The sequence below is a fragment of the Morone saxatilis genome, unplaced genomic scaffold (genome assembly GCF_004916995.1).
Source record: "Morone saxatilis isolate NCDOM2014 unplaced genomic scaffold, NCSU_SB_2.0 Contig8, whole genome shotgun sequence".
Lineage (NCBI taxonomy): Eukaryota > Metazoa > Chordata > Actinopteri > Moronidae > Morone > Morone saxatilis.
The window spans coordinates 18,145,315-18,160,133 of record NW_023340257.1 but is presented as its reverse complement, the minus strand read 5'-3'; the positions used below and the strand labels follow the sequence as shown (position 1 = coordinate 18,160,133).

The 14,819-nt window shown below is 41.8% G+C and overlaps 1 protein-coding gene across 1 annotated transcript; it reads left to right on the top strand.

Moving 5' to 3' along the window:
• The first annotated feature begins 5,684 nt into the window (after nt 1-5,684).
• Nucleotides 5,685-14,548, top strand: dyrk1ab (dual-specificity tyrosine-(Y)-phosphorylation regulated kinase 1A, b). The gene is made up of 11 exons (XM_035679580.1): nt 5,685-5,795; nt 7,427-7,623; nt 7,939-8,031; nt 8,175-8,363; nt 8,581-8,728; nt 8,835-9,121; nt 9,290-9,436; nt 9,721-9,861; nt 10,002-10,305; nt 10,611-10,735; nt 10,915-14,548. The coding sequence occupies exons 1-11, from the start codon at nt 5,771-5,773 to the stop codon at nt 11,500-11,502; spliced, it is 2,244 nt and encodes a 747-aa protein (XP_035535473.1). The 5' UTR covers nt 5,685-5,770; the 3' UTR covers nt 11,503-14,548.
• The last annotated feature ends 271 nt before the right edge of the window (nt 14,549-14,819 follow it).

Below are 14,819 nucleotides of genomic sequence, written 5' to 3'. Positions count from 1 at the left end.
ACGCTAAAAAAAACCTGAGGAAAAGGCGGCGAAAGGAAGAATTTTGGCGTAGCGTTTTATTTAGCGATACTGGGGTTTTCAGTTCCAAACTAATTACATTCTGGGAAGAGCATACGCTCTTCGATGAGCAGGTACTAATGTTGCGTGCGTTCATTTGTCGACTAGCTCCTCGCTCGGCTCGTTAGTTAACTTCGTGTACGCTATGATTACCTGTCCTTACATGTTGTAACCATAGGTTATTGGCATAGTGCTAGCCCAAAGCCACTTCAACACGTAAGCTTTCATATGATCTTGGGTATGAGTATGTTGGTTTTAGCTCGTCGAATATAAAGTCTATTGCATTTTTGAGCCTTTTGTTCGAAGCCCTTATTTTCAAATGATGGGGGGTGATCGGTCTTACGCTGCTTGTTCCGTCAAACAAGCTAATAAAAGTGACAGACATGAGAGAGCGAGAAAACGAGCCGGGTGGGGAATGATATCTCTCTCTGACAGGTCCGGGTAGTAGACTCCCGATAGCGACCCCCAGCTGTGCTAGCTTTGTGCCTTCTGGTGGTCTGTTCTGAACTCCAAATTGTCAGCTGAAAATTTTATTAATGTGAGATTATGATAGGATTTTTTTCCTATTCCCACCTGCTCTCCCTTTTGTTTTTTTTTCCCCGCCGAGTTATGGCTCATCCAATGGACGTGGGAATTGGATCCTAAAACATTTAAGGCGGTATCACATTTTTTTCCAACCGTGCATCAGGGAGGGGAGAAATCTCAAGCTGATAAAGTTTCCACATCATACAATCGGCCATATTTGTACTTAAATGAAGAATCGTGCCATCCGAGGGTAGATGCAACTTCAACGTCCTGGCAATGTTTTAATCTGTCACATTTTTTAAAAGAAGCTCAACATCTCACCGTTAGCGAGCGATCGCAGATGTGTGTGTGTTGTGTGTGGTTATATGTAACGTGAATGGTATAATCAATGAAATGGACGCGACCAGTCGAAGTTGAGAGTCGGATAGCTTATCGGCAACGTTGATGGCGGCTAGCTCGCATTTGTGGGCTGCCGACACGACGAAGCCACGTGTAACATCCGCCCTCCAAGTCCAGTAGGTCACCGGACTAAAATTCGCACCGACAGACGGGGGCAAGTTTCTCCCGGTTGTTTGTGAGCTGCACGGTGGCGGCGGAGAGTCATGCTGCACCGCGGTTACCGTTACAGCTAAGCGTCAACCTGCGGATATTACACCAGTCATTTGTACGAAACGAGGCGAAAATTTTGCCCAACCTTTTGTTTTTTTTTTTTTACCCAACCTCATTCTCTGACTCGTTTTTTTTTTTTTAAAACCGTGAAATATAAAGTGTCTTTATTTTCAGCTGCACTGCCTCGGCGGAGATGCTTCGCCCTAGCATAACAGACTGGCCAAACTCTGAGCAGCTAATTCCGGTACTAACTAGGCTAATGGGTTTAACGCTGATTGTGACGAAGCCAGCTGAATGCCCCAACTAAATAACCTGGCGTGGCTCGAAACGACAGCGTCACCTAAGGCATGCCGGTGATGATTGATTGGTGAAGAACACATGATGTGCTACGCTTGGTCCCCTTCGCAGTTTTTCAGGGGTAACGTTAACGATGAAGACAGCGTTGAGCTAGTTGAACGACTGTAAAGGACTCTGGGGTACAAGCCACGACCTATACGGTTCGTGATGACCAAATTCTTATATATATATATATATAATATATTATCAGGTAATATATTTAATTATATATATACAGGAGGAATTGGACGCACATATGCACACAATACACCCGACAGATAATGCTAGCGTGAGGACGGTCAGACCTTAACGATTCTGATATCGCTTTCCTAAACCCACTACCGATATTTTGGAGCCTTTCCACAGGACGAGATCTAATACCACCATCATCTCTGCTAAGTACAGATCTGCTCGGGGGCCGCTCGTCCTTTGATGACGATATCCTTTTTTTGAGGGGGCCACAGTGTTTACATTGTTTATTTGGATGGGTTTTTTATTATTTTCTTTTACCGCAGTTTTTGATTCCCAGCTTTCGGGACTGGATCCTGTCGGTTGGGCCCGCTGAAGAGAGAATACACACAGGCTTGTTACGAGTAATTTAGCTACCACTTGATGATTGATACGGGCTACTCATCAGGCATTGTAGCTGCTGTTAGGTAGTATACTTTGCACCTAATTAATTTAACAGGCCCGTGGATTGCGTGGTTGGAATGAAGTCGAGCCCGGGAAGAGAACTGTTCAAAGATGTCAAGTACTCACCTGAAAAATCGAGGAATGAGATAAACGATTAGGAGAAGTTAAAAAAACAAAAAGTGCTACGAGTGCTGCTTTGGTAAAATGTCTTATTGTTGGCAGAATACACAGCTTGGGTTATTACACTTGTAACGGGGTTAGTTGGGTTTTTTAATAGCTGCACCAGTTCAGTTTACCATGGACAGGGGAAAGTTAAAAATTCAGCTCCTATTGGACAGGAAAAGTAAAATTCAGTCCATTGGATAGCGCACCATAAAATTGTGCATGTTCCTCATTGGCTGTCAGGGTAACAACACTATCCTAAGCTTCCTATTGGGTTAAATATACACAGTCAGCTAACAGCTCAGCTGGATTCCTCAAAGCGTCATTGCAAATTTATCAATCAGGGCACCTCTATTAAAGCCGCTGATTTGATATATTTGACCCTGAGGCTATACTTTTTAGCCTCCTATCTTTGATGCTTTCTCTGCAAAGCCGTTTTGCAAAACCACCTCCACCCAAGCTCTTTCAGCTTTTATTGTTGTATCTAATTAATTTATATGTCTTTCTGATTTCCATTATGCTTTGCTCTGTTCTGTCCCTGTAGGTTTCTTGCTTCCAGCTCTCTTGTCTTAAATTTTCCAAGTACCGCACGTAGAAGGCAAGGAGGTCCCAGAAAACAAGAGCCATACCAGCCAAATGTAACATGTAACATTCTGCTTTGGAAATAAAAGTTCTTTTGACAAAAGTGGTCCTGACAGAACTATCCATTGCTGACCCAGGTGAGAATTCTTTCACTGAACAAACAATGCTCGATGACCTGGTCGCCATGTGATGACGCGCCCACATTTAATGCAAAATTCTCACATGGCCTCTGTGCAGGAGAGGATCCCTGAGAAGTCATTGCCGTGAAATTTTATACAGAAAGTCACGGTCCCCAGAGGACCAGACTTTGATTTAATGATAAAGTCCCAGCGTCTGGCCTCTCCAGCTCCACACAACTCACTCAGTGGTTCCTCCAGCTCAGACATGGAGGACAACGAGATGGAGGAGCCCCAGCTTCCCGCTTCTCAGCGGTCATCCTCGCCTCCACAGATCACCCTTTTTGCTTTGACCCCACCTTCTTCTCCTTCATCCTCTCAACAAAATCGATGGGTGGCTGTCGATGGCTTTCTTCAACATTGTAAAAAACTCTGCGCAACATGATTGTCCATTAGTACCGACGTGACAGCTGCTTTGGATGTCTGATCAACCACCCTAGCCAGAGAGAACACTGATAACTTCTGATGGCAGATAACTTCTACCATGACAACTTTCCAGGGCTGATGAAGGTGCTTTACATCCCCCTATTCATTCCTTCCATCCAACGTCTGCTGACTACACGTAACATACTGGTGGATGAAGTCAGAGTCACAACTGTGGCAGGACTCTTTTACACAAACTGAAATCTGTGAGTAAGATCTACAGCCCCACCAACGATATGTACGACAATTTGATAGGCCTGGACATGGTATGCGAACTGCAATTTGTGACGGAGTATTGGAAAGGTTTTTAAAATGGGTAATTACTGGAAAAACCTTTGATTTATGTAGAGGAGAGACCTTTTAAAAAATTGAGAAAGAATGGATTAAAGACTCCTTCGATATAAAACCATGTCACTTGTTCAGCCTGTATACCTTGTTTGTCGATGCGGTGAGTCTTCATCTGCAAAATAAGCTGCCTGTGGATATCTTGACTGAGTTGACCAGTTTACACACAGTTTTTCAGACAAACTTAGATTACTTTGTTTTAGAATGATAAAAAAATAGTTTTGCCCTCTACTCCTGAAGAACATATGTTTGTTTTACAAAATGTTTGCAGTGTTGCTTTATATCCATTTTTATGTTAACAATATATTTTATGCTCTTATTTTTGGATGGAATTTTTTTTATTGTATGCTCCTGTGACACTTAATATCAATAAAGAACAAAAGAATAAAGAAGGAGCCCCGAGTCTTTTTTTTTTTTTTTTTTTTTAAAACCTGAATAAAATGTGTTTTATTTTAAGAGCTGCACGGTGCGGAAGCTCGCCTAGCTGACCTGGCTAACGCCTGGCAGCTAATTCGGCTAACCTGGCTAATGGTTAACGCTGACTTGTTGACGAAGCAGCTGAATGGGCCCCAACAAAAACCCTGCTGGCTCAAACACAGCGTCACCAGCCAGCGGTAGTGTTGGATTGGTGAGAGATGTGCTCGCTTGTCCCGCAGTTTTTCAGGGGGTAACGTTAACGACGACAGCGTTGAGCTAGTTGAGACTGCTAAGCGGTAAAGCCCGACTACGTTTTACCATTTTTATATATATATATATATATAAATATATTTAAATATATACGAGGAGGAATTGGACGCACATATGCACACATACACGGACGATAATGTAGCGAGAGAGGACGCAGATTAACACTGAATATGCTTTCTAAATCCCAACCATGACGAGATCTACCCCATCATCTGTAAGTACAGATCTGCTCGGGCGCCGTCTTTATGCGCGATCCTTTTTGGGGGGCTTTTCATTGTTTTGGATGGGTTTTTTTTTTTTTTTTCGCGTTTTGATTCAGCTTCGGGATGGATCTGATCGGTTGGGCGTGAGAGAGATGACACACAGGCTTGTTACAGAGGTCTTTAGCTACCACTTGTGATGTGATACGGCTACTAATAGCAGGCTAGCTGTGGTTATATTTGCACCTAAATAGGCCCCGTGGATTGCCGTGGTGATGAGTCGAGCCCGGGAAGGAACTGTTCAATATGTCAGTACTGAAAATGAGGAATAATCAAACGATTAGGAGAGAGTTAAAAAAAGACAAAAAGCTACAAGTGCGCTTGTAAAATGTCTTTGTGGTCAAATACAGCTTGGGTTTTACCTTGTAGGGTTAGTGGGGTTTTTTTTAAAACGTCAAATTCAGCCTATAGTTGGGTTTGTCTGTCAGGTATTGTTTGTCAAAATGGGCTCAAACCAAACTTTTTCAATTCTTTGTCAATTTGCATAATCCTGTACAGTAATTTTAGTTGAGCTGCCTATTTTTTTTAAAAGTATATTTCAGGTCTTTAAGTGTTATTTAACAGGTGTATTGACTGTGGACAGGATGGGAGTCCACAACAATATTAATCCTGATTTGTTTTGTTAAGTGTCATGTAGGCCTCTCTGAGTGACAGTTTCACAACAGCTTCAAATCTTTTGTGTTTTGGAAATTTAATTGCCTGGGCTTTAGTTGCTTTTCACTGTTGATCTACACGCAGCTTACTTGTTTTATTTTTATTTTACCTTTTTAAATAAAACCCCCAAAAGTTCACACATTCACCCCAAGCCACAGTTTTTAAAGTTTCGGGGTGCCCTCTGTTCTCCTTCTCAACAAAAGTGAAACCCAACTGTGAAGTTAAATCCCCAACCGAAGATGCACAATGATAATGATCTGTTTTTATTCTTTGTAGTGGGTTGTGGTTTGCTGCTGGACTCTCCTCCCAGGATGATATGAAATGTTACAGGAGATGATGCATCCAGGTTAGCTGCTATATATTAAGCCTTAACCCTTTGGTGGGAAGATCTTCTTCTCTATCAGTTCTTCTGCTTTTTATGAATTTGACATCCAGACTGACACGTTTTAGCATCCTTGTTAAGTCGGGGGAAAGTCAAACAACCAGTATTCAGAGAGGCCAATGTAGAATTAAAATGTACATTTAATGCAGTTTACTTTTTATTTGAAAGAGCTTAAAGTGATTCAAACTGGACGTAATTGTTTCCAGGTCTGAGCTGAACAAACAACTAAAAATTGGACACATCATATCATGACGAATCAGTCTTGTAATTTCAGTCCTTTGAATTTAAATATATATAAAAAGATTAAAAAGAAAATTATTGGATTCAGGCTTATGTCATTTAATATAATTAGTTTACTTTAACAGTTTAGTCGTGCGGCATTATTTTTTATTAAAAATAGATTTTTACAAAAGATCAAAACATTAAAAAAAAACAAAATAATATGCACATATTTATTTATATACAGAGAGATATATAGATATAGATACACAGAATAAATAAAATATCTTAGCGTCTTAAAACACTGCCTTTCCCTGCGCTCTACCATCTTACAGTTCCCCTTATATTCCTGTCACTGGATGTGTATTTCTTCCTTTTCCAAAGCTGGGTCAGCTTTCTAATGCTCTCAGATGGAGTGCAGGTTTTTGGGCTGTGCAGCTATTTTGCTGTCAGGCTCTTGTGTTGAAAGCAGCGTCTAAGTGTGCCAAAGTTCAATTTTATTTCTTGTTTATTTCTTGTTTTCTCATTGGAAAATGGGAGCAGCTCTGCCCTGGCAACAAAAGTAGGCTATTTGCATACTGCGTTGTGATTGGTCTGTGCATTGATGGGCTTGCCAAATCACGCTGTATCTCTGTGGTGATAGGCTATGCTAATTAGGTGCTGTTGCTGGGATTCTGAATAGTGGTTACTGTGTAGCACTGGTGAATTGTGTTGTCTGGTGAGAGATGCTGATAGCTGAACATGCTATTTGATAATTTTTTGATTCCTTCTGGCTTAAAATGAAGGATGATTCACTGTACAGTGTGGAGATGCTTTATTTTCACCCCTTTTCACTGTTAAACCTGCTGTTCTGCTCCTTTTTCTTCACAAAGGTTGATATATTACTGTTTGTGATTTTATTTTGTGGTTATCCTTTGATGCGTTTTACATGTTTAACAAAAGACACTATGTATTAAGCTGACATTTCTTTTAACAATGGATTAATCCTTGTTGTTGTTCTCTAACATCTTGTGGTGGTTTTTTGTCTGTGTTAAAGCGAGAGCTTGATCATTTCAACATACATGTAAATATGACAGATTCATAATTTGCATTTTGCATATTTCTTTCTGTCTCAAAGGTACATTTAGACCTTTTTGTGTTCAGGAAATTGTCACTGCTTAGATTAAGCAGCAAATAATGCCTATTTATATTGAATCTGTACAATAAGTAGCACATATATCTACCTGTATTATTTTGAGGGCACGAATCTCTTGTGTTAGAGAGGAAATACAGCCGTTTATAGCTACAGTACTACCCCATTTCCTTCGTTGTGCTTTGTTGCCTGTAATGCTGAATTAAGGGAATATGCAACTCATAGCAGTGTTAATTTCTTCCAGGAGGAGAGACTTCAGCATGCAAACCTTCGTCCGTCCGGCTTGCGCCCTCTTTTTCTTTACACACTGCTGGTCTTCAGATGGCTGCTCCAATGCCCCATACGCACCAGCAGTACAGTGACCGCCACCAGCCAAGCACTGACCAATCTGTTACGGTCTTACCGTACAGCGACCAGACACCACAGCTCACTGCCAATCAGGTACACTAACCCTCCCCTACCCCAGCTGTTGGACTGCTTTAAGTCTTAATGTGTACTGTTACAAGAATTGCAAGACTTAATGTGATATGAAAGTCTGCTTCCCTTTTTTGCTGCTGTCACCAGGCAGAGTAGCTGCTTGTCAAATGTTCTCTCAGTCTAGCCATTTAATATTGTGCAACATTTATGGTATTCAATTTATGAATGGCTTCTGAGATTTATCATTTGCAATTTAGATTAGCCCCTGTTACTTAGAAAAGTGTTTAAAATATTTGTTTGTTTTATGAAATGTTGTGATTTTCCCTTTCTATACTTCAGAGGCACATGCCCCAGTGCTTTCGTGACCCAACTTCAGCTCCCCTGAGGAAGCTCTCCATTGACCTTATCAAAACATACAAACACATCAATGAGGTTAGATTTGTTTTTCATTTCAGACATATTTCTATATCATTTGTTTGTCACGTTGTCAAGATTTGTAAGACTTCAGACATTTTTAAAAAGTCAAGAGTAGGATAAAGATTGTGATGTTGAATTGTGTTATTGTTCATTTTTAGGTGTATTATGCAAAAAAGAAGCGACGGCACCAACAGGGTCAGGGTGAAGACTCCAGTCACAAAAAAGAGAGGAAGGTCTTTAATGATGGCTATGACGATGATAACTATGACTACATCGTCAAGAATGGGGAGAAGTGGATGGACCGATATGAGATTGATTCCTTGATAGGAAAAGGATCATTTGGACAGGTGCTTAATTACTAACTACTCACACATACACACAGTCTTGAGTTTGGAGAAACAAATGATGGTTTTATTTTGATGCCACTTGCTGAAGATTTTTCATTTGCAGTCAACATTTTAAATGTTTTAAACATTTTTTAATGTCTTTGACGTGTATTACCACACAAACAATTCTGATTTGACTTTCTGGAATATTATTAATATGTTTTTGTGGTATGTTTAGGTTGTGAAAGCATATGACCGTGCTGAGCAGGAATGGGTTGCCATTAAGATCATCAAGAACAAGAAAGCTTTCCTCAATCAAGCCCAGATTGAAGTGCGCCTCCTAGAGCTCATGAACAAACATGATACCGAGATGAAATACTACATCGGTAACGCACTCTTGAAATTTGCCTCTAATCTGACTAAACATATACAATGAATCAGCATTTTTTTCCCTGTATTTGACTAACTTGGGTACAATTTGGTTTTCTTCAGTTCACCTAAAGCGTCACTTCATGTTTCGGAACCACCTCTGCCTCGTGTTTGAGATGCTTTCATATAACCTGTACGATCTACTCCGAAATACCAACTTCCGCGGCGTCTCACTCAACCTCACCCGGAAGTTTGCCCAGCAGCTATGCACGGCGCTGCTCTTCCTGGCCACGCCTGAGCTCAGCATCATCCACTGTGACCTGAAGCCTGAGAACATCCTCCTCTGTAACCCCAAGAGGAGTGCCATCAAAATAGTGGACTTTGGCAGCTCATGCCAACTGGGACAAAGGGTATCTAGCTGCAGTTTTTCCTTATCAGCAATAAAATGAATGTATGCAAGAATGTCCCGTAGACATTTAGACATAGTTGTTGCTTCAACACATGAGGTGTAATGAACAGGTAACTCACAGTTTACAGGCGAACGTGGAGTCTGACCGGCTGTGCTTTCTTTTTTGTAGATATACCAATATATCCAGAGTCGCTTCTACCGTTCCCCAGAGGTGCTGCTGGGAATGCCCTATGACCTGGCCATTGACATGTGGTCCCTGGGTTGCATCTTGGTAGAGATGCACACTGGAGAACCTCTCTTCAGCGGAGCCAATGAGGTATAAAGAAAGTGAACGACTGCTCAGACATGTTCTGTGTTGTGTTTTATAATATAACTGAGCGACACTGATGAGCCTCAAACATATCACATATCACTCAGGTGTCAAGCTTTGAAAATGTCGTGTCCAGTTATTGTGGCCACTCGTCTGAGCCTTAATGTTTTAACAGTTGATTTTAATAGAATTAGGACTTCTGATGACATTTAACTTCACATACACCGCATATGGAAATGTATCCAGTGTGTAAATGTTACAGTAACTTGATCACTGACGTTTTCCCCCAGGTGGACCAGATGAACAAAATAGTCGAGGTTCTTGGTATCCCGCCTAATCACATAATGGACCTAGCCCCAAAAGCCAGGAAGTTCTTTGAGAAGCTTTCGGATGGTACATGGAGTGTTAAGAAGACCAAAGATGGCAAAAGGGTGAGCTCCGTTGTTTGCTGCAGTCAGACTCTGACTCACATTTGTGTTTTTGTGATTATTATCGAGGTAGATTGTGTGATCATATACTCGAGTCACGGTCGAGTAAAGCTCTTAATCTTTGCGTCCTCTGCCTTAAACAGTATAAGCCTCCAGCCTCGCGGAAGCTCCACTCCATCCTAGGTGTGGAGACAGGGGGTCCAGGTGGCCGGCGGGCGGGGGAGTCTGGCCATGCTGTTGCTGACTACTTGAAGTTCAAGGACCTGATCCTCCGGATGTTGGACTATGACCCTAAGAGCCGCATCCAGCCCTACTATGCCCTGCAGCACAGCTTCTTCAAGAAGACTGCGGACGAGGGGACCAATACAAGCAGCAGCGTGTCTACGAGCCCCGCATTAGAGCAGTCCCAGTCTTCAGGAACCACCTCCAGCACCTCCTCTAGTTCAGGTAACTGTCAGCAGGAAACCATGGGCAGATGTTCCTCTGTTCTTCATTTACAGCAGTGGAGCATATTGTCAGTTGTGTGTTCTAAGATATAACACTAGAAATTGATCCTACCACTTCCCTACAGTTATCTATTTGGTTAGGGGTTTTTATTTTGTGGAACTTGGGATCAATCCTGTGAACTGTAGCAAGTTATTAACAAGAGAGAATAATATTTAAACTGTTAAATCTAATCCTGTTGTACCGCGCGACATATTTTCTGTGCCGTTGTTAAGGCTGCACTCGTGACACTTGTGTTTAATCCTAAGGAGGATCATCTGGGACAAGTACCAGTGGCAGAGCAAGATCGGACCCTACCCATCACCACTTGCACAGTGGAGGACACTTCGGCACGGCCCTGCCTGCCATCGATGGTGACAGCCTCTGCCCACAGGTCAGTGGGCGAAAACAACAACAAAATGAATACATTTGTCTAATAAACAATTGATAACAAACAAAAGAAATGATTTTATGGAAGTGTGACTGCCTCAACTTTATTTCACCAAGTGTACCAAAAACCAGCGTGCAGCCACATTCCACAACTGACTCTTGTTGTTTCCTTGACGTTGACAGGCACGACAGCCTTACCCACCCCCACTGGTGTGGGGAGGTGGCGTTGGACCAGAGTCAGTCACTGGAGAGACCCACCCAGTCCAGGAGACCACCTTCCATGTTCCCCCTCAGCACCCTAAGGCCCTGCATCCCCACTCACATACTCATCACCACCACGGGCAGATGATGGCTACACGGCCACGCCCACGCCACTACACCTCCCCGACACACAGCTCCTCGACACAGGACTCCATGGAGGTGGTTCATGGCCATCTGTCCATGACCTCCCTGTCTTCCTCTGCCTCCTCTTCCTCTACATCGTCCTCTTCCACTGGGAACCATGGCAACCAGGCCTACCAGCTCCGCCATTTGCCTGCCGGAGCCCTTGACTTTGGTCAGAACGGTGGGCTGAGCATGGGGCTAGGTGCCTTCTCGAACCCACGGCAGGAGACTGGCATGGCAGCGCACCCTGCATTCTCCATGGGCACGAACACAGGGCCTGCCCACTACCTAGCGGAGGGCCACCTGGGCATGAGGCAGGGCATGGACCGGGAGGAGTCTCCAATGACTGGAGTGTGTGTGCAGCAGAGTTCTATGGCCAGCTCGTGACTGCACTGACATTTGGCTGTGTGTTCCCCCCTGTGCGTCATTTTTAAGGTGGTGTTTTTTACTACAAGGTGTGTTGAGAACAAAAGCTGCTCACGTCAGAAGGGAGATATCACTGAACCGCTACTACAGAGAAAAACCTTTGTTAAAAAGTATATATGTAATTTTCATCCGTTTTTCTTTTGCAATCATTAGGCACAAAATAATACTGCGGAATAACCATAGTGAGATTGAGACATCCATCTTACCATTTCACCAGTTTCATGTAACCACCAAGTAATCACCATATGGTATTATGTGGCAAAATCTTCTAAGGAGCATTTCAGAGCGAAGTTTGAAGCTGTTTTGCAGGTAGCTGTTGGTGATGAAATGCTTGGCGTCCTCTTTCGGTTCAAACCGTGGACTGCCTGACATTACTGTTCCACTGGTTCTTAATTATTTTGCCCTTTTTAAGTGAAATTTCTCGTAAAAGCTGCTTGTAAATCCTGTAGCTTGACAATGAGGGGAATTGTTTGCGGTGATATTTCTTGTTGTTGGTCGGTATTGTGTAACTCTTGTTAAAGGGGAGCACATAGCAGTGGAGTCCCTATAGCGTGTGCTGGCCGGGTGGAGAGGAGACCCCCGCAGGTGGATACTGACACCAGCCGGGTCAAAGGAGAGGGAAGCACCACCCCTCAGGCCTAGAGGCCCCGTAGTCCTGCAAGCTGCAACCGGGCCCGGCACAGATGAGAGCAGCGATGGGGCACGGGAGACGAAAGGATCCAGCCCAGTGAAAGGAAGACAGTCAGTGGCTGGTTCTAGATAACCCTTTGGCCTTATGACTCATGGACTTGGAATGGGATGGAGCTGGACATTATCATTTGAATTAAGATGGCTTTTCTCTATTTTTCTCTCTAGACAGCCCTTAATTCTTTAAGGAAATTAAAAACAACTTAGAAAAGGTAAATAAGAATGGTAATTTGAGGCCTTTCTCGACAAAGATTTCTTCTTCAGCAGGGCCCCACATAACAGGGTCTTATTGTACACAACAACCTCCTAAACATTACTTCCTTGAAAATCTTATTCACTGATTAAGGATTTCGCAGTGGAAAGAACTATCTATTCCAGAGTCTACCCTTTTATGTTTTGTTATTTTCCCCTTTTGCATGTAGTTCCTCATCAGAACCACCTGCACAAGTCTCTCCATCCAAAACATGGAAACTGAAGAAAAAAATGAGTTAAGTGACTGCCTTTTTTCTCCTCAAATTATGCTGTGAATTTTACAAGAATTTATTTTCCCTTTGGATATGTTTTTATACCAAAGCAGTTGTTTTATAGCATATAGGTGTCTGTAACCAATAATGTAGCAGTTCACCACTTTGACGCAAAGTTTATCAAGATCTTATTTTAACGTCAATACAAACAGCTGCAATATATTACTTTAGCAAAACTGGAGACCGTTGTTGAGACCGTTGGCTATTGTGTATTCTGGCCAGATTTGTTTGCAACGTTTTACCAAAACTGTTTCCATATTAATTGGTAGATTATTTTGGGAGTCTTTTAAAACTTTGGTATGTTAGAGAATTTGGTAGTTACTCTGCAGGCTCCGGAGTAGCAAGATAGAAGCTGATGGTTTAAAAAAAAAAAAAAAAGGAGACTAATGCGTTCTATTTCTGTGTCGTCGTTTTTCTTTTGCCCCCATCATACTATTTCAAAGGGTTTTGCTGCCTTTCATACATCATTTGGTCAACTTGGCTAGTTTCTGCCGTGAAGCAAGACTTTATGTCATTGTCTTGGCAGGGTAAGGATAATTGTGGCAAATCAGTTTGTGTTGAATGGTATTTTTCTGGATTTGGTAGGGCAGATCCCCCATGATTGTTGTCCTATTCAAAGGGAAAGGGTGTCCGTCAGCCCACAATCACATGCATGTCCTCAAAACATTACAGTCAATAACCAGATTTTTTTTTTTATATCAGGGATTTTGAAGTGCTTTCTTTCTTCTGTTGCTCATTTTACCAGCTTTGAAATTAGACAGAAAAACCTGCCCACAGCCACCATTCAAATTAAGGGCAGGCCACAGGTCATGCTGTTGCCATTTTAAAGGAGAAACCATCATAAGAAATCATGCTTGGTATTTCCACAAACACAAATGTAAAGCTACCTATATTGAGATTGGGGTTTTATCTGGATGTCAAGGTTAATTGCAAATTTGCAATCATTTTTCATACCCCGCAGAATTTGAGACATTTAGAAATTGCCAGTGGTTTTATTACTGGCACTCATACTGGTACTAAACATTCCAAAAATAAAGACTGAAAAAGAAAAAAAATTGACTGCAGTGACTCGTAAGTGTGCGCCTATTTCAGATCATGCTGATTGACCTCTTATTTAGAGCAGTTGTCATGAAATGCAGCCCCTTTTTAATAGTTGAAATAGAATTTATGTATATATTTATATTTTTTTAATAAAGGAAGTATAGAACTCACTACCTTGCTCCTGCTGGTATGTTGATTATGTTTGTCAATTTGGTGACCATTCAGTGGGCAGGAACTCCTGTTTTCTTAGTGGCAAAACCTTGCCTTTTGGCAAAGGTACTTGACTACATCAGGACAACACTATGAGGTAGGGTTTGAATCAAACAGGGAAAGCTAGATCTTCAAACCTTAATAATTTTCACAGGGTATATTGTAAGTGCATGTACATCACAAACCTTACTTTTTGGTTATATGAGAAGCACATGGTTGAAAAAAAAGGTTCCATCTTTCATAAGCCTGTTGAGTTTGTGGGTTATACACAAACACGTATACTTGTTGACATATCTGAACACCCAACAGAAGTTGAAATCCTCTTATTTAATTTGGATTTATCCTTTTCATTTTTGATTTCACATTTTTTCACTTTTTTTGTACATGCAACATGCACTATAGAATTGAACAGCATGGGGGAAAGGATAAGTCCATGTATCCACAGATTGTAAGATCTAGTCAAGACTTTGCTGTGTTTATGACAATGCCCTTTGTATTATATTAAGACAGTCTTATGTATGATATATAAAAAGAAGTTAATTGAATTGCTCTGTGTGTCTTTATTGTTCTCTGACAACTTCATTAGCCACTTTACAAGAAGTCTTCACGCTTCACCCCTGGTAACAAAATCATACATAATCCCCAGAAAGACATAATCACACAGTGCTTTCGCTATCGTTAACATGCCTAGATCACATTAATTTACATAACAAAAACAAAAAGAATAAGCAATGCACAACTATGTGTTGTTACAGAATTTTATAAAAGATGAGAAGCTCCGTCCTTACGTTCCGGCTCGTTGGTCTAGGGGTATGA

Coding starts and splice junctions, on each gene's coding strand:
- dyrk1ab (XM_035679580.1), top strand. CDS start 5,771: ATGTTACAGGAGATGATGCATCCAG. Junction 8,364..8,580: donor GAAAAGGATCATTTGGACAG/GTGCTTAATTAC, acceptor TGGTATGTTTAG/GTTGTGAAAGCATATGACCG. Junction 9,862..10,001: donor AGACCAAAGATGGCAAAAGG/GTGAGCTCCGTT, acceptor TGCCTTAAACAG/TATAAGCCTCCAGCCTCGCG.